This window comes from Labrus mixtus, chromosome 4, assembly GCF_963584025.1.
Source record: "Labrus mixtus chromosome 4, fLabMix1.1, whole genome shotgun sequence".
NCBI classification, from domain to species: domain Eukaryota; kingdom Metazoa; phylum Chordata; class Actinopteri; order Labriformes; family Labridae; genus Labrus; species Labrus mixtus.
Genome location: NC_083615.1, coordinates 31291439 through 31317930, shown reverse-complemented (window position 1 = coordinate 31317930; position 26492 = coordinate 31291439). Strand labels below are relative to the sequence as shown.

The 26492-nt window shown below is 40.1% G+C and overlaps 1 protein-coding gene across 2 annotated transcripts in view; it reads right to left on the bottom strand.

Annotated features, from left to right (window-relative positions):
- The window catches only part of LOC132973436 (guanine nucleotide-binding protein G(o) subunit alpha), a 121568-nt gene that overhangs the window by 13799 nt on the left and 81277 nt on the right, over window positions 1-26492 (bottom strand). Inside the window, exons 4-8 of one of the 2 annotated variants that reach the window (XR_009673002.1) lie at window positions 25473-25633; window positions 15484-15612; window positions 12016-12145; window positions 4121-4274; window positions 27-2627 (exon numbers count right to left, since the gene is read on the bottom strand). Coding sequence is in view for 1 of the 2 variants with exons in the window: in XM_061036902.1 (XP_060892885.1) it covers window positions 12016-12145; window positions 15484-15612; window positions 25473-25633 (420 nt within the window). In the remaining variant the exon portion in view is untranslated. The remainder of the gene's footprint in view (window positions 1-26; window positions 2628-4120; window positions 4275-12015; window positions 12146-15483; window positions 15613-25472; window positions 25634-26492) is intronic. The other variant, XM_061036902.1, reaches the window with a different exon arrangement.

The window sequence follows — 26492 nt, the reverse complement described above, 5'->3', positions numbered from 1 at the left end:
TGCGAGAGGCTGATGATGTCATCTACCTATTGACAGAAAGTCACAGATTTAAGCAGAGGGTGCAGGCTCGACCTCGCCTTCTGAGTGTCGAGGGGAAGATTGGATAAAGAAAATGCCCTGCTCATAAATAAATAAAGACGCTCCCTGCCTCTGTGTGCTGAGAGCTCTCTTAGCACTAAAGCTGTAAACACACTCAGCTCAGCCCTACACACAACGAGGACTCAGCCTTTATATGATGCTGTAAACTGAGAAGTCTAAAGCTGAACATTTTTGTCTAGTTATATATGCACGTCTTTGGTTCTCTCAAATGTAAAGATTTCAAGTGTTTACCCAAACTGTACACTTCACAATACATCAGAGCTCATCCCTGAGCAGCTCTGAACGACCGCCCTCCAGCAAGAAGAGAACAGGCTCATCACAAAGCAACACATCAGGGCTACAGCAATCATCACAAGGTTGACATTCTGGTCCCAGAGGAAGCTCATCGGCTCACCAGCACACAAGCTTTCAAACCTCAACACTGGCTTATTACAGCAGAGTGCTGGACAGTGGGGATTTCACACCGTGCAGCCCAACACAATGGATGTGGCCCCAGGGCCCTTTAAAAATCAATGCTTCCTTTGAAGCATTATTGGAGAACTGTGTGGTGAAGTCAGAACCCTGCCTCTTGTAGCTCTTCATTTAAAGTGACTTTATACTGGACCGTAGCACACTGCAACGGAAAAGGAAGGAAAATCAATTCTAAAATATGATCGAAGGTGGCGCCCATGGAGAAGAAGGAAGATGCCAGAATGAACATCACAGACAGCAACTTCTTCCATTGGAAAAAATAAATCCTGTTCATTAAATGTCGATGAAAAAAAGACTAGATCAAAAGTATAATTCTTCTGATTTTCCATTGGGGCAAAATACAGAATTTCTCCCACATGAGACAGATTCAAGGCCAACAGGATTTCTAATAATCAAGTTACTGATGCTGTTACTTACTGAACCACACTGTTTCCAGTGTCAATCACTACATGACTAACTATGCGTAACTTGATCGTTTATAAACTCAAAATGGATGCGTTATAAAAACATTCACCTCTGTACAGTGACAGGCGCATGTGGGGTGTGTGACTTCCAGGGATCCTGGAGCCAGCCTCAAGCGGGCCCTCGATGATCTGCAGTTTTTTTGCTCTTCCAAATAGGCTTCATTTTTCAACACTGGAGGTTGTCGCTTTGTTTTACCCAAAGACCTTTGCATAAACTATTCAGTAAGTGTGTTATCACCATTTTACATAATCATCTCTGCTAATCTAATCTAGGGGGGCCCAAACCCCAGGTTGGGAACCAATTTTCTAACTGAATGTATTTTTTAACATCAACATCAATAAATAATTATTTTCAAGGTATCATAATGAATCTACATTGAAGAAACTTTTTAAAAATTCTCTCTTATTTCAGTGACATTTTATTGTGAAAATAGTTTAAATTATTTTAGTTGTGTCACAATAAATGGTCCACTAACTTTTTTCTGTATTCATTCCCATAGCAATGTCACTAAGTATGGCTCAGTGCACCAATGCAGACAGACACTATGCAGCACACCATGTATGATATATCTATATCTATATCCATGTTTTAATTTCTTCTTAGACAAACAGACGTCCTCAGTGCTCTGAAAGACACCATTGTGATGGAATAGAGCGTTTATATTAATATTCAGTCTCTCATCAGTCCTAAGTAAGGCAAAAGTCTAAGGCAATGTTGGGTAAAGAGATTGTATCTGTTGTATTACATTTGAGCGCTCTGAATCAACTGCTTGGATTGCACCAGTCAACATGTTGTAAGTCCTTTATTGGATAGGACAGCTGAAGAGAGACAGAACATGTTGTGAGGAGAGAGAGAGGGGAATGACATGCAGCAAAAGGCAGAGGTCAGATTCAAACCCACGGTCGCTGTGAGGAGGACTACAGCGTCCATACACAGGGTGGTCGACATAAACACTGGGTTATCTGACACCCTACCAGTCTAGTTCTTTAAGTAAGGCTCTGGCTCTATGTACAAACAAGTCCAACTAGGTCCCATGAATCCAGGTTGAGCTGACAGAGAGTTATTGTGTGAGATTTAAGAGATCTGAAGTTTATATACAAGCATAAGCAAGAAGTACAGCGTGATTGAAGTTTTCCGTTGGTTCTCCTTCAGGAGGAATTAAAAAAAGACAAAAAAGAAAACATTGAAAGAAGTTTCAACGAGCTAATGAATCAACAAACCATACGAGCGCTCTAACAATCCATTTGTCGATGTGGAGTCCATCAGTGACACAGTTCACAGCACAGATTGAACTATTATCAAAGGACATCACATAACCAGTGATGGACAAGCAGGTACAACATACTGTACATAAATACAAGACAAACCCCCCTTCATCAATTGGCTAAGGCTAAAACAGGCTCATCAGTACAGGCCACACCCCCGCAGGTTGTTTGCTATGATGACATCAGTGACGGCGTCAAAGACAAACTGGATGTTGTTGGTGTCCGTAGCGCAGGTGACGTGGGAGTAGACCTCTTTGCTGGTTGACTTGTTCTTGCTCTCGTACTGACACTTAATGTAGTCTATTCCTTCCAGGTAAGTGTCTGGACCTAGAAAGAAAACACACACACACACACACACACACACACACACACACACACACACACACACACACACACACACACACACACACACACACACACACACACACACACACACACACACACACACACACACACACACACACACACACACACAGGTGACACAGAGCGTTAGAGTGAAGTGAAGGCTTAAAAGAGCTGTTAGTCATCTGAACAGTCATATCAGCGTTTTCTGCATCAGCACTATTTTCTGATCTTTTCTGAGAAATTAACCTTTGTCTGTCTTGCTCAGCACACATTCTGCTGAGGCGTACAGAGGGCTGTGCTTACTGCCAAACACGCTTGAATAAACATGATACATGGACAACTTTTTTTTCCAGTCAGAGTGGTTATTGCTGTGAAAGACTGCCCGTTTCTGAATATTGCCAATCTATCATAGTCTGTGTACAGCAACAGAGCAAGTGTGACAGACAGTGAAAGTCCTAGAGCCCAAAAAAAGATGGATCCATAATCCACACTGTGCTGTATATTGATTCATTTTAAAGCAGTGCCAAATCTACTGTGTGCTCTTTAACTTCAGGTCCATTACTTACTTCAGGAGTTAGTTCTGCTTTGTAGTGCAAGCGTGCAGGGGGATTTAATGGGCAGCTTTAAATTGTTAAAATACTTTTTAAAATGACTCAGATCTCAGTGATCAGAGTCGATTGTGGGTCACTAACAACGTCTTGGCTCTCGGCCAATCAGCAGCACCGTGAAGTGCATCAGAATAGGCAAACTGTCTGCCATGTAAAAGAATACAGAGAGGAGAAGAAGAGGAGAGGAAACAGGTCTGGAATCCTAATTCTCTCTTTCTCACAGTCTTGCTGTTTTGGTCTCCCCTCCATCTTGCTTTCCCACAGTGTTGCTCTTTGTTTTTTCTCAATGTTCTCACACTGTGCTCTGTCTCATTTTCTCACGTTCTGCTGTTTCCCCCTCATGATATCATATTACATTCACTTCTAACAAACTCCTGCCCCTCTCCTTTACACTTAACAGTCCTGATTTTATTCATTATTTCACCCTTTTACTTTTTAATACGATTTATAATCCTTTCTGCCTTGAATATTTGGAGATTGGGAGACCTCAACACTGCTTGTACCCACATATTCAATCCCTCTTGCCAGGGCATTTATGGCCATTGTCAGACCTGGATCATTTTTGGATGAGAAATCAACCTGACACACATCTTTTCGAGGGTACAATTTCCAGGTCTAGAGCTCGTGCTAATGCCAGAACAGGATGACTTTACATTGATATGATGTATTCTTGGTAAATGGGAAAACATGTAGCATACAGAGCTATTTCATACTGACTTTACAGTCACTACAGAGGGAAGTGGAAGTCAACTTATGTAACCTAGCAACAGAAATCGCTTTGTGAGAAACATATGCAGAAGTCTCCTATTGTCAAACATTTCTAAGAAGCAGAAACAGACCATCAGTCTTAAGTGAATGAATATGTACCAGTATACTCGGGGAAGCAGATGGACAGTGGAGACTTGATGATCTTGTTTTCAAAGAGGTCCTTCTTGTTCAGGAAGAGGATGATGGAAGTTTCATTAAACCACTTGTTGTTACAGATGGAGTCAAACAGCTTCAGAGACTCGTGCATGCGGTTCTGTAGGAGAGATATGAACAACGGTTAAATTGGACTTAATGCATGTTGTAATGTATGCTCATAATCACAATAATGCAGGCTAATGAGTTCATGAATACAACATTTAAAAAAAATCAACAAGACAATTATTCAGAATTTATGTTTTCAAAGGACATGCACACAAGTAGCCAAATCAGGTTGTAAAATCAAGATCACAGAGACCGTATACAAACCAGTAAAATAAAGAGGATCTGAAAAATAAAAATGAAAAAGCAGAACAGAGGTACTGAGGAGTTCCTCTGGTCTACTGCTGCATCACGAGTGTGTGTGTGTGTGTGTGTGTGTGTGTGTGTCAACATATCGCTTACAGAAATTGTTAGCAGGCTGAGTAAAGCAAAGACATGCAAGTTAAGGTCTGAAACTTTGAGCCACTGTCGTATTTAACAAGCTTGAAAGTAGGCCTGCCCCTGTGGAGTTTTTGACCACCGGGGGCGCCATAGAGCAAGCTTTGAGTAGAAGCTCTCTGTATGGGGTTATCATGCAGGAGGTGCCTCAGGAACTAACCTGCTCCATGTGAGCAGAGCTTTATGTCATCTCTATTTTGACAGACTGCCGAAGGCATCAACACTTTGTGGACATAATAAATAATAAGGTAGACTCTATAACAGAACAGGAAGTGGGTCCACACAGTGCACACTTAAGTTTACGACTTAGCAACTGTTTTCTCAGGTAGAGAATGTAATCTGTTTTTCTGTGTAAGATACTTTTCAATGTATGATGGAGAAAACTTTCAATGAAAACAAATTAGAGATAATGTTTATAATTAAAAAAGCCATGGGTGATATGAAGACAAACATCAAAGATGATCAAAGACAATGATTTAAATACTGTTTCATTTGCATCTAAAACTGATTCAAATCATTAAAATGTAGTTGATTGCCAAAAGCAATGATTCAAATATTACAGATGTTTTTCTGTTTTTTATCACGAGGCATATTATCATTATTATAAGTACCTCATGGGATTCCCCCTTCTCCAGTTTGAGGCGTGAAAGCCTTGTGAGAAAGATTTGTCCCTCTCAACTAATTTTCACCAGAAATAGAAGTTTCTAATGACATCTGTGGAAGGTGAAAAGCAATCTAACTGTAACCATTACGTTTTAGTGCTCATGCAAAAAAAAACCTAATGAGTCATGAAATCTGCCCTGCATACGTAAGTGCCTTGTGATGAAAACAGATGTGATTCTCTTTAGGATCGAGTTGAAAGCAGTTTCTCTTTGGTTATGATCCTTCATTTCCTCCTTTATTACAGAGGAGGGAAGAACAGGTGATTGACTTTGCCCATCAACCAATCAAACGACTGAAGCCTCACAAACCAGAGGAATGACAGAAGAAAGGAGGTTTGAATAACGAGTTCTATTATTCAGAGGAGTGTTTAAAGGTTATGGATGCACAGATCGACAGATAGTTGGTCCAGATGTTTAGAGTTAGAGAGCATGCAATGAAACATGTGACCAACTGAAAAAACAAAAAGCTGTGCAAAGATACACACACACATGCACACACTGAAAAGTGATTTACTTCATTTACAAACAGAAAGAGACACTGCTTTCAACTCTGTGCATAAACCTATCAGGAAGTTTCATACCTGTCTGTGGGAGGAGCATCTGCAGAAGATCTGACTGCTGATTGGTTAGAGAGGACAGTCGATGGCGAGAGTGACAGGAGGAGCGGAAGGAGCCAGAGATGCTGCAGGGCGGAGTTTAGAGCAGGAACAAGAAAAATGCAAGGGACCCGCCCATCCCCCCTGCCCACCCAGACACATCACACTTCCTCTTAACGATACACCTTTTGCCACAAACACTTTAACACACATACACGCCATAGTGCTGAAAAAAGAAAGTGTTTAGAGGCAGGAGGACAGGACTTTTCAGGACAGTGTTCACCAACACAAGGTGTCGTTTTGAAATCTGGTGAGTGTGTGTGTTTTCACAGAGCAAGACGAGGAGAGGCAGAAAAAAAAAACCACAATGCAAGCAGTTCCTCAAAAGAACGAAGGGAGGTACGAAGAGAAAGTCGTCCATGAGCACAGCGTGTGTGTGTGTGTGTGTGTGTGTGTGTGTGTGTGTGTGTGTGTGTGTGTGTGTGTGTGTGTGTATATGTTTGTGTTCATACAGCACAATATAAGTCAAAACATTTATTAAAGGGCCAGCGAGGAGGTATTTTGATTCATTAACATCCTTACAAAAGGAAAAAAAAACACTACAACAGACAACCTGTTATGTCACAAAAATAATCAAACAACTTTTCCAAAATGAATTATTCTGAATATAACTGGTTTTGTGAAAAACAGATCAGCAGGAGACAATATAAGAAGGTTGCTACAAAGAACAATCTGAGCCTCCAACTCAACATTGTCTCCTGCTGTTTTATATATACACGCAGACAAAGTATTTGATTTGACTTTAAGGGAAGTTAATTTGGTTTACATTGACTCGCATGGGATTTGTAAAAGTTTGAATGTAACTTTAAACTATTCCTCCAGTCAAGTACCAACTGAAAACTGTTTTTTCGATCTCAGTTTAAAGATGGTCTCGTCAAGGTTACTCAGAATACCCACTGCCCCCGTTGCTATTATCCATACCCTTGTCTTAGCACTTGAAACCATGCACAGAAAACACATCAACCTCAGAGCATAACTCCCCAAACAGTAGGGACTTCATATACCAGTAATGTAGTTGAATTAGGCGTTATGCAGATGATGCATTATTATATTCTACATTTTTAAATAACACAACGTCTGATCTACCACATGTTGTTGGAATCTTTCCTTCTCTCAGCACTTTTCAGGCTACAAAATAAAAAAGACAGGGCACTCCTACCTTAAAGCAATGTGTCAGATTTTTCTTTAGTGCAAACAGAAAATCCAAACGTTTCTACTTTTAAAAACCTTGTATTGCATCATTTTCTGCCTATTGATTAAATCTTTCTCATTCATTTAAAATGCAAAACTAAAACAACAACAACCCTAAAAACTAACTGTAAAAAGTTGGATTTGTTAAAGTCAGGCGACAAAGTGCCCCCTGACCCTTATTGGGAAACCTAGAGGGAACACTGTAATCATATCATTAAAAATATTTGACCTCCTGACATTTCATTCAGTGTTCCTACGTTGGATTTTTTTGATGGTGAATCAGGCATAATGCTGCATTTTATGTGTTATAACTTGGTCTTAAACAGCCTCATTATTCATGCTTATTAAGTATTTGTTTCAGCAAGACGACTTCTTTACTTGTGGCTGCACATGCCAGGAGTGTGACCACTTCAGGAATCATCATCAGTCGTCTCTTTCACCCGGGAAAACGTTCAAGTGTCACATCATACTGGAAGTTACGGACAGAAGCTGAAAACATTATTACCTCTATATATATATAACTGATGAATAAAATAACTAATAATAAATCATTAAACAATAGAGTTTGATTTGTACATCCATTATCTTACTTCCTAAAAGGCTGAACTATGAATGATGTATGAGGTAATAGAAAAAAGAAAACACCTTTAGACACTCTAAGCCCTCGTCTAGACAGCATCAGGAGCTTCCCTGTATGATTACAGAATATTTGTCATGTGCACAGTACTTGTAATTTCTGAATCAGAAGCCTGTAAATGTTTGGTAGCAGAAATGATGGAGGGTGTAGATTCATGCCGGGGAAAATTTAAAAAAAAAACAACATTTGGTGATTTGCCTGGTAATTATAACTCCCCCGCTGGTGTTTGCTCTTTATTGAAAACTGGAATCATGATCAGAGCACGTTCTCTCAGATGAATTAAACAAACAGACTTGTGATTAATGTCGTCTGAGCAAACAGAACATTGTGGATGTTTCATTTACTGGTTCGGTTCACCAGTTTTAGTCCCATATTGCCTCGTATCATTTGTGTGTTTTGAACTTGTATTTTGAGCTCTGGGCTGCCTGGTTAAGAAGGAAATACATAAAAAACACAGTTTATAATATAAAAACACATCATATCACTGCACTACAGTCTCATCTAAAGAGAGCCTTTAGAGGAGGAAGTGGTCTTTGTATTTCTCGCCAGAAATAAGAGCTTGAAATTTCTCTTTTTTGTAGAGGCCGGTATGATGTTCACTATTCATGTTGCGTGTAGCCGAGACATTTTTATCTATCAAACACAGCAAAATATCCCCATGACTTCAGGTTGCAGACATCTGGACAGATATCTGTAAGCACCAGAAAGAGCAATTAAACAACCTCTGCAGCTCACGCACTACAGGAGCTGTGAGTGAGAGCATCTCCTCGTCTGACGTTCCTCTGGCGCTCTCAGCTCAGAGGGAGGCTTGACGACATCTGCACAAACAGAGCAGCTATTGAATATAATTTCCCTGCCTGAAGTCTCGGGGGATTCACTTCAGGCTTATAATTAGCAGCATGCACCGTGCATTCAAACCAGCGTATTTGTTTTCCCGTTACACGGCAGGATGTATACACCGCCGCACAGCTGGTGGTGGAAACATCGAGCATTTTCATACAGGAAAAAAATGTTTCATTTAACACAACTAAATAATATATGAAAATGTGTTTAAGGTATTTATTTACCACATCCAGTTTTGTCATCACCTTAGGGGTATGAATCCCCAGAGGCCCCACGATACGATATGATCACGATACTTGACTCCCGATTCGATATTAGAATATTATTATATGAGATTCCAAACATTTTGTGATATGCTGAGAATCGCCATACAATATATTGCGATTTAATTTATTTTATTTAACTGTGTATTATATCCACAAAAAATGTAACTAAGGGGGCACTGGTGGCACAGTGGTTAGTGCGCGCACCCAATGTTTGGAGGCTGTAGTCTTCAAAAGCGGGCAGCCCGGGTTCAAATCCGACCTGTGGCTCCTTTCCTGCATGTCCTTCCCTACTCTCTCTCTCTCTCTGATTTACGACTCTATCCACTGTCCTGTCGCTCCATTAAAGGCACAAAAATCTTCCAAAAGATCAAGATATTTATTTTATTTATTTAAGAAAAATAAAATAAATCACTTTTTATTTCTACACAATGAGAGCCCGCAGACTGACCAACACTGTGATCAAAGTCAGACCCTGAAAGAGGCTGCATGCTCCTCACAATCTGAACTGTTAGTATTTCAGTCTAAATCAAACTTAACTGAACACAAACATGTAAGGACGACCGAGCAACCCCTTTAGTAATTAAAAACTAAAAAAGCATGCCATGAATCCAGATAATATATCGCAGCACAAATATACCATGCTGTATTGATTGCCCCCTCACCTCTACTGGTTATAAGAAGATTCTTCATCGACCTTTCAGGTTTGAGGAAGTGTTACCTTTTCCAAAGAGGAGGAAGAAAACACCCAAACCCTTCATGGATGCAGCTTTCAGCACGTTCTGTACAAATCATCATTGGCCTTTAATGCACACTGTCATTCATAAAATACACTTCATGTTGTATGTTTGCCTTTACACCATCCTTCAGTGTCTCTGCAGTTCTTATTATTCAGCATGGCTGGATTAAGTTTTTTTGTTTTTTTGACAATTAAACATGTCCCAGAAGTGTTTTGAACGAGGCTTTGATCAGCATCTTTTTGATTTATTTACAGTTCATGTTCTATTGAGTCTCTTTGTATTTTAATCACATGTAGTGTTAATGTCCTGTATTTATATATCTGTGCTTTTTTATAACGATATGGACCTATGGGTCTGAAATAAAGTATAAAGTATTGTGATGCACATTCAGTTAGAGGAGAAGAAGTTGAGGCCGGAGCAGAAAGTGAAATCTAATGAAGACAAACCAACTTTATATAAATACAAATAAATGAAGTTTATGCTCATGTTTGCCTGACAATACATTTCCTTCTTGGCAGAAAGTTTCTCTCTTACAGAACGTCAACTTTTTCAACAGTTTTGTCCTGAATTAAAAATAACTAGCTACAAAGATTTGATGATTTCATGGTTCTGACTGACGTAGAGCTTTAAATAGAATAAATTCCGTAAAATAACTAGGTCTGTATTATTTCATACATTCAGAAAAGACCAACAAAAAACACCTCAAATATCCTGGAATAACATTAAGAGTCATTTCAACCACATCATGCCAAGCATTGTCTTTCATTTGTACATTATTTTTTCACAGAAAATAGATATTTAGATGTAGTCCTTCGACACTGAAGGCAACATTTTACGACGGAGTATACGGGCCACATTACAGAAAACAAAATCTAACATTTAAGATTAAAGCCATAAAATTACAGGAATACAGTTGTTAATGTACGATAAATTTGTAAATGGATTTGATTTATCTTTGTTTATCATTCTAAAAGGTTGTATCAGAAGAGCAGCCATCTGCCTGCATGGAAATGATCAAAGACATTTCAACTTCCACAAGAGAGACTCAGTGCAGTTCTTCTCTCTGGAAATGCTCCAGTTTGTTTCTGTTTCTTTTCAGGGTCCTGATACTCGACATGACAATGTGAAGCTGATGTGCTAAAAGATTAAGTATTTCCTCATTTGTGAAACCTTTACTAAAGTATAACTTCATAAGATGCCTCATGAGCCTCATATTTGTACCGAGGGCTGCTCCTCTTCTGGTAGAACTAAAAACTAAACAACTTTATTCTCGGAAATTTACGACTTTCATCTCAAAATCTCAGATTTGTTCCCCCTTAATGTGGCCCTAATTCTATTTTAGAAACATTATAGTGAAAATTGGAAAAACTAAACAAAAAACCCTCTAAAATCTTGTGACGAACGACCTTGTTCTTAGTTTGGACTCGTTCTTAGTAAGTAGTTCTTATCGTTCTACTCGACTTGCTTCTTATTACAAGGAATCCAAGCCTTATTTTCTGCTTTTACTTTACTTTTTTGTGATTTTAATTTGTGTGTGTGACTTCTCAGTTGTTGAAGTTCATATTAAGTGACAAGAAATGATGAAAATACACTTTTTGAGATTGAGACTGATTTGAGTTTTTGCAGTAAAATATTTGAGTTTTTCTACTTTAAGTTTGAAGGAAACTTGACGAGTTCCATATTTCTCTTCTGTTGTCACATACACATGTTTATTTCAAGGAATGTCTTTATATTTCTAGGGTTAGTGACCAGGGTGGTAACAAACCACTGTCGATGATTCAGTCTCAAAAACGACACCAGATATTTAGAGAGATAAAAAAGTAGAGAAAGAAGAAAGAGGATCAGTCCCTCTGTAAGTCTGTTCTATGAAATGAATTCATACAGAATGTCATCGTAAAAGACTTTTGGCACTAACTTATAACGTAGCTCATTCAAGAGCACACACATATCCCCCCTTCCTGTTTGACAACCTTTGACACAGACCATGTGTTTAATGTCAGCTTACACCCCCTCTCTACTTATGGAACAAGCACATTATCCATCTTTATACCATCTGTTTCTTTGTCTTAATGTATACAACAACACAAGTGATGTCTCCTCTACAGGTCATAAAGTGATAGAGAGAGAGAGAGAGAGAGAGCGAGAGAGAGAGAGAGAGAGAAAGAGAGAGAGAGAGAGGGAAAGAGAGAGAGAGAGAGGGAAAGAGAGAGAGCGAGTAGGGAGGGAGAGAGAGAGAGAAGAGAGAGAGAGAGCACATATGCATGTAAATGAGCTCATAGCTATCTCTGGTACAGCTGACTGGCTGTACACTGTCCCCCCCTGAAAATAAAGAAAAAGAAAAAGACAAAATAACCATCATTTCTTACCGTGGTCTCGTCCTCGTGCAGCACCTGGTCGTATCCACTGAGCGCCACGCAGAAAATGATGGCTGTGACATCCTCGAAACAGTGGATCCACTTCTTCCTCTCCGACCGCTGACCTCCCACATCAAACAGCCTGATGGACAAAAACACACATGACATCACACAAACAATCCTTTTACAAAGATGATTGAAACTTCCTGGTATTCCCTTTCAGCTGTAGATTTACACTGTCTGGTGATGTTTTATCTTTCTATGCAGATGTGGAGGGATGGTCACTTCTATCACCTGACTGTAGTTTCTGTTTCCTTTTTTTTTTATGGCAGGGGTCCAGTAGTATCACACGTATTTCACAGCCAGAACAGTTTTTTTTAAATCTCAAAAACACTTTAAGGGTTAAGCAGCTCACTTGTTTTTTTCACACCCTACTGTGATCGTCTTGCCCTCATTTCATACCTTTTTTTTCTTATTCAGTGTTTGGGAATCCCCCTCAGACACTCTAAAGTATGTACAAGAGACCTCTTTTATTCTTTTACATCATGATAGAAATGTAATGCTATGGATTTTCATAAATGTCATGTGAGGCTACACTCGGTCAAATGAGTGTGTGGACATTTCCTTGGCCTACATTAGCCGTTTGAAATGTACACCAATCATCGCACATTCATCAATCCGAACTCATCGGCTATCGCCTGACAATGATGGATCCTCTGAGAGCGAAGGCCATCATTCAAGGACTTCAAGTGTCGGCTGAGGATACGCTGCCTTGTGTTGCCATCGTTTACAGTCCAACTTGAGAAGTGAGGGGGCGGGGCTGAGCTGAAGCTGATGCTTAGATGCACTTGCACACAGAAGTCTGTTTATGGAGATTGAACACAGAAGCCCTGTACAGATTGAGGTGCATTAACAGCGCCGTAACAAAGTTCTACAGTCATTACGCCTTTGCACATTTCAGCCCTGACGGCGTGATAGTGGCGTCCTAGGGTGTGAAGTACCATTGCATCACAACGCTGTGTAAGGCACAGTGTGTGAACACACAGAGGGAGCTTTACAAACACACTCAGACACACACTAAAAACGCTGTTTCGCTTTGCCGGCTCGTCCATTACACATCCACCATCTTCCCCTGATTCCTTCCTGTTACTACCTGCAAAGACAGAACAGCGTGGTAACGACTTCCCGCCTACATGAATGAATGTGAGGCGTAACAGGAGTGAGCTCACCTTCAACTGGCAACCTGTAAGCTCTAATGGACTATATCTTGGCATTAAAAGATGCATTTTAAAAGCATTAAAAAAGACCATCTGTAAAATAAAATTGTAATTCCTGATAAATAATCGAGTGGAAAATCTCCCTTTGCTCTTTACCCCGTGTGCCTGACACACACTCTGCAGGAGGTCAGAGAGAGAGAGAGAGAGAGAGGGAGAGAGAGAGAGAGAGAGGGAGAGAGAGAGAGAGAGAGAGAGAGAGAGAGGGAGAGAGAGAGAGGGAGAGAGAGAGGGAGAGAGAGAGAGAGAGAGAGGGAGAGAGAGAGAGAGAGGGAGAGAGAGAGAGGGAGAGAGAGAGACAGAGAGAGAGAGAGAGAGAGCGAGGGAGAGAGAGAGACAGAGAGAGAGAGAGAGAGACTGAGAGAGAGACAGAGAGAGAGAGAGAGAGAGAGCGAGGGAGAGAGAGACAGAGAGAGAGAGAGACTGAGAGAGAGAGAGACAGAGAGAGAGAGAGAGAGAGAGAGAGAGAGACAGAGAGAGAGAGAGAGAGAGAGAGAGACAGAGAGAGAGAGGCATCCTTTACTACAGCCCTCCTGTTAATGCTTAGACTGAGATGCAATAAGAAATATGAACCATCTCACATAGTTTCAAAGGTTTTGTAGAGTAGCTGATTCTGTTGATACAGATTTCATGTGTATCTGACAGTCTTTAAGTGATATTTACTGGTCAGAGATAGATTGTGAGATGCAATCATCTTGGACAGTTGTTGTGCGGCGGTGGCTCAGTTGGTAGAGTCGGTCAACCAGGAGGTTGTGGGTTTCAATCCCCAGCTCCTGCAGCAAAACACTTAACCTCAAATTGCTCCCACTGCTTTATCAGCGGCGTATGAATGTGTATTAGTTACTTCTGATGGTCACTTTACAGTAGTGATACTAAACCTGAGGCTCATTTGGGACTAGTTGGAAAAAAAAAATCCAAAGTCATTATTTAAAAAAGGGAAAAATTGTCAGCAGAAATAATTCTTTGCAAGTCATGTTACTGTGTTTCCCACACATGTTTTAGGAAAGAAAGAGGTTTTTTTGATTGTGGCTCTTGCAGAAATATTTTTTGGTCAATGTGGCTCTTCAGTCCAACAAGGCTGAGTACCACTGCTTTACATAGTAACCTCTACCATCAGTGTGTGAATGTGTAGGTGTGACCTGCGGTGTAAAAGCTCTTTGAGTAGTCAGAAGACGAGAAAAGTGCTATACATTTACCATTTGTTGTCACACAGTTCAAAGACGCCTAAATGCTGAAGTGGCATCATTTCACCATGATGAAGACATTTTAAGAAATGGGTTGTGTATTGGTTTGAGACACTTACATACTTAATTTCATCCTTGCAGCATAAAACACTGACCTGTTTCCTTTTGATCAGAAAATAATTTGTTTCTGAAATGTGTACCTAAGATTAAATGGACATTTTGAATCCAGACATTTTGGCCTTTCAATTAAAACCCTGTCGTTATATTTTTGTGTTTTCTTTTAAAGATAATTGTTTGAACCACTGCTAGAGTGGATGGTTATGATGGTAGGTAGGTTCATGGGTCACACCCAAAACAGGAGCACTGTAGTTGCCCACACACTGCCTGACTCCCTTTAATAGCAATAGAGCTGAAAATATGAAGCCTTCTCAACAAAACACACCCAGTGCAGCGCCTACTCGACTGCAGGAGTAACAGCAGAGAGCATCATTCAGCAATCATTTCAGTGCATGACTGCGATGATTGGTGCCACACAGTTATTATCTGTGTACGTATGTGTGACAAACACTGGGACAGAGAGAGAGACTCAATTGCAGTGCGATGGAGAATCTATCCAGATAAATAACTGTTTGTTTTTTTTCAGTTTATTAACCTTCCCCGCTCTGTGTGCCTGTCAATACTTTTGAATGTGTGTGTGCGTGTGTGTGTGTGTGTGTGTGTGTGTGTGTGTGTGTGTGCACGAGGTCAGATAAAAACTCCTCCCTTTTTCTCTTTCTTTTCACCAGCCAACCCTCCTCTCTGTCATCATTCCCACAGCTCCTTGCTCTAAGTGAATTAGATCTAATTAAAAATAACAGACTATCATAAATATAGACACTTATTCAAAGCATGTAATCGTATTAATTACAGGCTGGAGTTCTTCTTTATGTGGCATTGAGGAAGAGACACTCTGCTAAATGAAAAGCGGTACAGGTGAAGGTAAAACAAAAAAAACAGGCCTGATCTGCAGAAGCAGTACTAACCTGAAGTGGAGGTTTTTGAAGGTGAAGTGTGTCTCGACGATGCCTGTGGTCTTCACTCGGGTCCTCAGGATGTCCTGCTCTGTGGGCTGGTAGTCTGCCGCACCAATCCGATCTAGGCTGTCTAGGTAGCTGCACGAGGAGAAACACAACAAGGACACACGATGTTAAGCAGCAGTAAAAGTAAAGCTAGAGTCCTTCCTTTGGCTCCAGTTTGACAGACAGTTATAGAAGTGACCAAAAAAAAGGGTAGACAACAGTGTATCCAAAAACCTTACAAGACAAAAGGAGCGTAAAATAAACTAATAACTAGTTCTGCAAGGGTTAACACTGAGTGTGCAGGATTACCCAGAGTTGAAGCTAGTCCTGGATGCTAACAGACTTTAAGCTTATAGTGGTGTCCAGTTCTTAATTGGATTTGGGGGAAATTCACACTCCAGCAAACCCAGAAACCGAAGTTAGCACTGTCTCGCAAAAATGTATAATTAGTCATCCTCCATACTGCCAGGTCAAGAGTCAGGGGAGGCCACTTATTAGAACTCCTTTCACTTCTTCTACATCATATTTATTTTATTTACTGGGAAACAGATAAGTAAGAGGTGCTTTCAAGCTGTCCCAAAGAGGGTAGTATTTTTTAGATACCCTCAAAAGTTGTTTATCTTTCTGATTCCTGATACCACTCCATTGAATAATAAAGCTTATCAGCCCAAGTCTGCTGGAAAACAAAACAAAGGGTATCTAGAACAGTGAGAAACCTCTTAGTAAGAAGTGACACAGGAAAGTGAGCAGGCAAGATGACTCTGTTCACTTATGTAATGGAATATCCCTGGAAGTCGACCTTTCTTTTTTAATGTGGAAGTATAAATCAAATCCTCCTGAAGCGTGAACACAGCCATCAGAGGGCAGCTCTCTTGGGGAGGGTCGATCTCTCTACCTGTTGTATTAATCCAGCCTAGCACTCTGCAGGGAACAGGGGGACACAGGAACAAAAAACTGCTCTGCATGTATTTAACTTTACACCTGTGCACTAAGAAGCTTTTCCTCTGATCGGCTGCTAGGTGTCATGTATTTTCTTGACTCCAGGTGAGATATATTTGTCTAATGCACTTGTATGTTGGTGCCCCCAAACAAGATCAAGACTTGATGTTTCTCAACACCTGACCATCAGACCGTCCGGTTTGAAGAGCATCGACACCTTCAAAGAACACGACTCTGCATGTATGTTTGATTAGCGAGTGAGAGCAGTGGTGTAGCAGATGTTAGCATTCAGGTTGTCAATCAGGCAGTAGGCTTACATTTATTATTATATTCATTCAACACATGTCAGGCTTTAAACCATTGTCACAAGAACATGGTGCCCTACATGACACACTATAAGGCTTATGCCTTAAAGGGACAGTCATTTTCTTTTTAAAGTGGGCTGTATGAGGTACTTATTCATAGTAACTATGTTAGTAACAGACAGTACCAGTCAGCACAGCCCTTTTATTGCAAAACCGGTGCAGGAATGGAAGCTATAGGCTATACACCACGGCAGATGAGGCAGATACGTTTTAAGACAAAAAAAAACAATCTAAAAATCAATGTCCATGTAACTGGCTAATTCCACAGGAAAGACTGTACCTCTTGAATAGACTCAGGGTGTTTGGTGCTGACCATAAGATCAGGCAGTGTTGCAGAGTATTCTTAGATACTGTATGTCAGCGTGGTACGGTATCCTCTCTGTTAAAATCAAATCTAAGCTTGCTCGCCGGGTGCAGACTGAAAACCTCTCCCTACAGACAATCTATGAGCAGTCTGTTCTCAGACTGAACCAGAGAGTGTTGTCTGACCCGTGTCACATCCTCCACTTTGAGTACGAGCTTCTACCTCCTGGCAGACGATACAGTCGAGTCCCCACCATGTCACCTGAACCGCTTCAAAAACTATTTTGTTCCCACGGCGATAAAAATTCTAAATAATGTTTCGTAAGGCTATGTGAGTTGTGCAGTAGCTTCAAGGTGTCCCCTGTATATTTCCTTGCCTTTGTTATTTGATCTCTCATGCTGTGTTTTTGCAGATCTTGGGCAATATGGGTAATGTGCAATACATGTTGTGTTGTTCTGTATTGAAACTTCACTTTTGCCACTGCGTAAACTGTTTGTCTATTTCAGGATTTTCTTACTTTTTTTGAAGTCTAAGCTCTCAGCAATCTGAATTAGTTTGCCTAAATAAACGTTCAGGTATCATTGGCATTCTAAGCCCACAGACAGAATGACAGTCAGTCAATAAGACAGGAGAGCCGAAAATAAACCCACATGAGTGTTTATTTGGTGAAATGGTTTCAAGTTTGTGTTTTTTAGGATTTGCCTGAGTGTTGTTTTCAGAGCTTTCAAATGGATTCAGTGTTACTTCCAGGAGAAGCTGAGACAAAGATAAAAGCTAGCAAAGCCTTTGCTGATGGTAATAAGGTGACTGGCAAACACATGTATATAAATACAGACACACTCACACAGCTTCAGTAGAAGAACTATTGATTGCACTGTAAGAAATATGGTGCAGAGTTTGAGGTTGGAAAAGGGGAGCTGATAGAGAGAGCTGAAAGGGTGGTGCCAAACGAATGTGTGCCATGAAGATTTATTTAATCTGAGGCACAATAGGGATGTGTGAGTCTGCCCGACCTTACACAATCTGACCGTTAGTACTGAAGACATGACAAATGAAGTGATGTTCCAGTTTTGAAAACCAAAGGGCTCTGAAGAGGTTGTAAGACCAGAGTCAAAAAGGAGAACAAATCTCCAGCAGTGCCCGTTGTTAAAGCATTGAAGGACAGAGTTGTTATGTTTGAACTTAATCTACATAGAAATTAATTATAACAAAGAATATCTGAATGTATAATGCAACACTGATGTTGATGGATTCATCACTTCAGTTATTTTATCCATAATGTTTTACAATGGCCAAAATAACTCCACAAAGAAAATGCTAACTTTTGTGTCCAAAAAAAAAAAAAAAAAAAAAAAAAAAATTTTTGTGCTGTATGTTGATACACAACAGAATGTGACATGATAAAACGTTACTGATGAAGAGCGCAGAGACAGCACTCACAAGTAAGGTAGTCCATATTTTCAATCCCTTGATAATCCTGATACAAAGTGTTTTAAAATGATAACATCACCATTATTATTGTTTGCGTTGGACATACGCTGAAAGTTACTGAGTCTTAAAATTCAAATGCGGATGTCTCTTCTTTTATTTTTGGTAAAGATGCCAAAGGCTGTTTTTCATAAGGACAGATAAAGACACGGTGTACTGCACAAATACATAGGCAGCGTTTCAGTGCAATTAAGACTTTGCAGGACTTTTCTTTCAATTTTTTTTCAAATAAAAACAAGAAATTTCTGAATATTGTGTGCCCAGGACCTCTATTTATTTTTTTTTTATTTTTTTTGCAATACCAAAATAAGTTTCAACATCGTTTGAGTTTTCACTTGTGATGAATGGCAGCTCAAAGTTCTGGTATTGTGACGAACCTGACTGGAAGAGTCTGGAAGGGCTTAAAATGTCTATTTGAATAAAAGGAATGTATTGAAGCACCATATTGTTAATAGATTTAGGGATTAATATTTTATAAGATGCAAAAAAGCAAATGTTTACAACCTTGTGTTGTTATACATGATGGTTTGACACTTTGTCATATATTATATGTAAGCTGGTTTGTGATGTTTTTTGATGGATAATTGAGTATTATAAACACATCAGGTTCAGATCTTAAAACGTGTCTTTTTATCACTTTACCATGTTTTATAGACTAAATGATGAAGAGCCTTAAAGGTCACATATTAGGCAAAATAGACTTAATGTTCTTCTAACAATAATATGTTTCCCTAGTCTGTCTACAAACCCCCCAATTATAAGAAAAGTCCATCCTGTCCGTCTTCTGCCTGCTCCAGTTTTCAGAAAATGTGTGCTCAAACAGGCTGTTTGGAGATTTTCCCTTCATGACATCACAAAGGGCAGTAACCCCTCCACCAGGTGGGTGACACTCCCACAGCTAGGTGTTTGTTCTGCCCTCTGAGTCTGCCTTCTCACCGTAAACAATAGGACATGGAGCGAGAAAGCCCTTCCAGGTAGGGGTGTGGTTGAACACAGCACACTTGCATTTAAGAATTTTAGGCAAGAAACTTCATAGACATGTTTTTTGCAGATCTCTGAGTCTTATTTACATTTTTTGAAAAAGAGTATAATAAGTGACCTTTAACTTAAAGATAATAAGCAGACAAAAGGTATTGTAAAAATCACTTATTGTAGCATTACTAAGCTTTTAAAAATGCTTTCACCAATTCTTCCTCTCTCCTGTTTGTTAAGCTGTAAAGAAATGGTAAACCAGTGAGAATGACACATGTAGGCCGCACAAACATTTGACCATTGATGGGAAATGTCAGCCAAAGTTGCCATAATTGTTTGGGCTCATGGATGTGACTTCATGACCTTTACCACCACAGGAGGTTAAATCATGTCTGAATAGGGCATTTCTGCTCTTCTGCTCACTGATTCCTCTCTGCAGTCACTTTTCAGAAAAGTGTATTTAACATGGACCTTCACTAACACAAATGCAATGTGCTTTATGTACAGAACGGCTACCCCCTCAGGGTGGAACATGCAGTAATGTAAATGACATTAAACCATGCCTGGACAGGCTCATGACCTTATTTTTTCCATGGTAATCTTTTTGTTACATGATGTACAGTATTGTCTATCACATTGGTTCCCAACCTGAGGTGGTCAGAATTAGATTTTCACACATTATGTAAAATCATGACAACACACCAACTGGATAGTTTATACAAATGTCTTGTGGTATGAACTAATGTGTGTAGGCCTATTCTTTTGGGATTATATCAATGAGAACAATTAAAAATTATGTTAATTTCTTGATGACAATGTATTTCCCACCCCCGCCTGGGTTCTGAGGTAGGGGGATAAGCTTTTCTTAAGATACAAATAATAGGGGCTCCAAGGAAAAAAAAGGTTGGGAACCACTGGTCTAACACAAGTGCATTAGTCCCTTTCTCCTTTCTATTACTCATTACAGCATGCTAAGACGATTAACAGCAGACCCCAGTGGAAGCTTCTGTCATTCCCTGGTGATGAACAGTATTATAGACGAACACAGAAACACAAAAGAATGACAAGCTGGCAGAATGTTGTCTGTGACCTGATAATGACAAGGACAGGCGTGTTTGTGTCTTTTCCCAGCATAGAAAACTTCAGAGTTCTCCTGACAGGCTGTGGTATTCAGAAGCACTCCACCATCACTCTCTCTCTATTTTCTGTGGCCTGCTGTATCGTAACATGCAAGGTGCTAAAAGAGCCACTGAACTGTCCAGTAATTAGCATCAGCACTCGTGTTGATACAGGACATGGTGCTAAAGGATGGTACTCTTTAACTGTACATGAAAAGGAAACCAAAGTGAGACAAGGACATGGAGAGGCTGACGGAGTGTCACAGAGATGCAGAGGAGCTGCCACAGTGCAGCACCGTCATATTGAACCCTTGCTGTATTCAACCAAGTTCAATTAGCCAACATCAGCCAACATTTACACCAGCATGTTAGTCACTACAAGAATTAAAGCCATCAAACAAGGGACACAAATTACAATATGGTATGTTTTCTGTTATTTTCCCTGGTATATTGTCGAGTGTTTGTAGGTGTAAAGTTAATATAACTAACTGCTATGCTACCTGCACATCCTGAAAAGCCTATTTCTTGATCGACAGGGGGGGTGAATTTGTTTTAGAATTCATCTGTTATGATTTTATGAAAGATGAGAGTTATACATAATAAGAGGCATGGCTGTGAGCACGTTGTAGCTGTATGCCAGGAGGCCAAGTCTGGTCCACTTGTAGGCGGGTATTCTTGAAAAAGTAGCTTTTTCTATGAGCTTTGGCCTTTCCTACACACAAACTGTGTTTCAGGTCACTGAAAACGCACCTCTTGGAAAACTTCATCCAGGGTGAAGATTTTCAGAAACTCTGTTGAAGGTGTTTATGTTTTATAGTTCTGGTCATGTAACGTCACACTGTGTGCCGGTTTCTCCTCCGTTTGACAACATGGGGTCACTTTTTGTTCACATGAGATTAGCCCAATGGCAGACGTAACCAAACTAATGCTGGTGCTAACGTTGCTAACTGGACTTTTTACATGCTCACACACACATACACAGTTGATCTCCAGCTGTGTTGATGAGTAGAAAAGCCTGAATGGAAAACTTTGTAAATTAAAAGGTCATTGCAGAGGAATGGTGATCTTGTCATAGACATGGTTATTGACTTGACATGCTCATGACAGCTGTAACAGTGTGCTTTGCGTTTTTATGAATGGACCAATGTGTCTTTGAGAACTCAGAGTGTGGACGTGAATTTTATTTGAACGGAGGAGGAAAACCTCTGTAAAAAATATCCGCCTATGTGTGGAATAGGCTTAAGGCTGGCCTCAGCTCCAGCTATTGGCTATTTGTTTCTAGGTTGACCAAAAGTCCCACTCAGGACGATTGGTTTGGTGCAGCTTGCACGTAAAGTTTAATATACACACAATACCAAATTACAATGAAAGGCCTAAAGGAATATAAGTGAAAAAGAATGATGATGGAACAAATGTAATTACACATTGTTTTATGTAAACTTATGTTTTAAAAATCCACCATTCAACCTTCATTACATCATACCCAGTGTGTAGCAGGGGCATAAGTATCCCACCTTCAACTAACAATCTGTAATTCTGATGAGTAATAAATGTGGATGACCATTAAAACTTTTGCTAAAACAACAAACGAGGACTTTTTCCACAGTAATGTATGTGTACAGTATCAGCTCAAAGGAAGGGCAGCTCCCTCTGTCCGGCTTGGTAACTTTCGCCTCTCTGTGACTTTCTGACACATATCTGTAACCGGCAGGTGTGACCTCAACCAAAGCTACAGCAACATGAAGTAACAAGATACAAGCTGGCCACAACACAAGAGGGCTCCAAATCAATAGAGGGGAAAAAAAGAAGCACTGTTATTATTTAGCCCAGAATCGTAGAAAACAAACATGGATGCTTCTCACTAACAGACAACACAAGTCATTCATCGACACTGACCAGATCACAAAGACTTTCATAGAAGAAGTCAAATGACCTTTAAACATGAAGCTGTTAGATTCACAATGTTTAACTATTTAAATGAATATGACTAAAGTAGCCTCACTCTGCAGAATTAATATGATTAAATGTTTCATTTTGTCTGATTTTTTTTCACTTAGCTGTAAATGTGTATATGATATTAGTGGACATAAACACTTCTCTACATACCACTGCAGTCCCTCATTTTAATACACCAACGCTACAAAACCACATAACTCATAGCTGTGCATGTACTATTTGTACTGTACTATGTCACTTTGTCACTTTTTCTTTATGGAGGCCAAGTGTGTGCATATGCAACACTGTGTAATAAAGGCAGTGGATGTAAATCATAAGCAGAGCGTGTGTGTATTGTTATAAATAGGTCAATACATACAGAGAGAGAGGGAGAGAGAGAGAGAGAGACAGAGAGAGAGAGAGAGAGAGAGAGAGAGAGAGGGGGAGGTGGCTTCAGGCAGTACTTGCCACATGCAGGATGGAGCTTTCTGCTTTCTATGATATACTAACACATTACATGCATGTGTGATCACACACACTTACACACAAACACGCTTCAGCCTTACACATGAGACCACTGAGCTTCTTTTTTAAAGCAGAAGCTGACAAATATTTTTAAATGGAGAATTTCATTTCTTAGCTGTTATGGATTATCAAGAAGGGAGTATGTATGCACACAAATAACCCACACACCTACACCTACACCTACACACACACACACACACACACACACACACACACACACACACACACACACACACTGTGCAGTCTGATCATATGATGTCTATCCTATCAGTCCATTGGCTGGTTGGCTTGCTCTGCTCCACAGGCTACAGCATAATAGGAAGTGTGCATCAATCTTTAATGTGACATTTAAAACAGGAATGCACATGGACACACACACACACACACACACACACACACACACACACACACACACACACACACACACACACACACACACACACACACACACACACACACACACACACACACACACACACACACACACACACACACACACAGATACACACACACACACACACAAACACACACACATAGAGAGGATGTTGATGGGAGTTGATTGACAACATGTAAATGTTGATAGGAATATGTTTGTGTTTGCACTCCATGCAGGAGGGTTTCCTGACTAACAATAATAAAATGCTGCAACTCTTTGTCATCTCTTTGGAAACTAAACTGCCCTTTACCTTTCATTTCCTGATTATCTTTTTCTGTATTGATGTCATCACCATTGACCTGTTTCAATGTCTTTTTTTGTCTAAGCCTTTTTTTTAATTCCCCACATTTAACTTTCTTGTCCTGACTTTTGCATATATTTCCATTCATTTCTATTTCTCCATCTCCTCATGCCCTCTGCTCCCTCTTCAATCTGTCCCTCTGTAGTCTGTTTGATGTTGTATCTAATGTATGTGTCTGCATTAGGTTTAATTGAGGTCGCTGGGACATATGCTCTCATCTCTATGTGTTCTATTTTTTAAATCCAAATTAGAGGTTTACTATTCACTGTTTCTTACACAGTTGATTGGTTTAATACTTTACTCTGATTGGCCAATTACCCAAATAATCATGTTGCTATCCCTCAACTGCAGACCGTTGTCAAGAAGAACAAACTATCAAGAGCAGGCGTTTGCTAAGGACATGGCTCTGGAGGATTAACTGAAATCACATCAATCCTGACAGTGTGAAAACAGATCATCTTTTAAGCGCTAATTTTAAGAAAGCTACAGAGTCAACTGCTGTAGATTCCAACATGCTTTTTGTTGAGAAATATATTTTTTGAAATCAATGAAATAATTTCTAAATCAATGTGTTGGGTTTTGTAAATAAAATGGATTATCCAAAGGTCACATATTCTCCTCCTTTTCAACCAGTTTAAATCAGTCTCAGAGCTCCCTAAAACATGAAGTTTCTAGCCTACAATCAATTCTGATCATGTATTTTCTGCTTATAAACCCCTCTATATAACAGGCTGTTATTCAATCAATCAATCAATCAATTTTTATTTGTATAACGTCAACTCATAACAAGTGTTATCTGGAGACACTTTACAAAAAGCAGGTAAAAGACCTTCCTCATTGTTATTTTACAAAGACCCGGCCTATCCATCATATTGAATAGTCTGATTAACCACAGCACCACATCGGTGAGCCTGTAAGTGAGTTGTTGTACAGGGCGGTGTATGAGCTGCACACAGCCACACAGATGTACGACTGCATCCGTCACTCTACTTCGATTATTCTCCATGTCGCTGTGTAATTTCATGGGATGTATGTTGCACAAGTACACTAAGGCTGCACATACAAACATGGTGGGAAATGACTCCCCCGCGCACTCTCTCTCTCTGCTGCTCTCTCTCCACCCACACACGGGCACTCAGCATCAATCAGTCTCCATGCTTGTAATGCTGATTGACTGTGTGTCTTAATACCTAGTGTATGATCCCATTTAGCAGATTATACAAAAAAAAGGATGTGTGTGTGTTTGAGAGCATGTTTTTATATTATGGTTGGTGACAATGATGTGCTTCTACTGGGAGTGCACCACCAGCACCAGTAAATTCACACACCCCTATTTAGTCCTTTTGCTCACTCTAAACAAAAACACAAACACACACCTACACATGCTAAAAAAAAAAAATAAAAAAAAAAAGGTAAATGTGGACAAGCTACTAGAAACCCACATCTGAGCTGAGGGTGCCAATTAAGTGTCAATCATAAAAGTAATAACAGCGGGCAGACATCAGGGGAAATTAATGTTTTGTCAAAGCAAACTGGTTAAACACCAAATGAAAACATGCACTGTACGTACTACTGCGCTGAGTCGTTGAGCTGGTACTCGCGGGCGCGGCTGAAACACTCCTGGATGCCTGAGTCAGACCACAGGCGTATCATGGCGGAGAGCAGCTCGGCGGAGTAAGGCTCTGTGTCCTCCATACGACTGACCACATCGCACACCATCTTAGCATCCGCCTGGAGGAAACAACAGAGGAGATGGGGGGGTTAACATTGTTAGAGTGTGAAAGGTGTTTTTTTTTACCACAGTACCAGGAGAGCAAGAGACAAATCACTGCTCCCTGTGGTCGCTTTACTCTCGGGGTCATAGGTTACACCAGCGTTTAAAACCCAGCTGTCAGTACAAGCCTGAAGAAACAACACAACACAAAGCTGCTACAGGTTAAGTAGAGGCCTAACTCTGAACTGGGATGCTTTTTTTCCACAGTTTAGGTCGGTGTCATGCAACAGATATCTGGCTCAGAGACGGACACTGTTTGTCTTCACTGAGCTTTTCCCCGGGCAAAGACGTGTTGCCCCTGGTAACTGTCATCTGTCCAAAAGAGTTTGGAACTACAGGGCTGTCAAAACAGTCACATCCATAAGCTGCTAAAGCTGCCAACTCTGGTTCAGATCAGGCTTATTCATACATTTAGAACTTGATTTCAACAAACCTTCAGCAGAGCATTTCTATTGGAACACTGAAGCAGTAGAGGAAATTATATTTCTTACAATAAAATGGTGAGATTGTTCCTTTTCCTTACATTGTAAAAGGTTAACACACATCCGATCTACATTCACAAGTGTAGCAAAATCATTTTCTCATTGCTTTTCTTCTGTTTGATTTATTGAAGTTGTCGCTCTGTGTTTATGGAAAATCTTTGGTCACTTTGCTACGACTAAAGCAGCTGCAGAGATCTCACTAAGATACAGCTGCCTTTACCAGTGTCTTGTATGGATCCAGCTGCCCCCTTCTTCTCATTGCTTTTATTGATCTTTTGCCCCAGCACTTCCCTTCCTACTTTCTAATAGTAATAATAAAGCAGAACACTGAGGC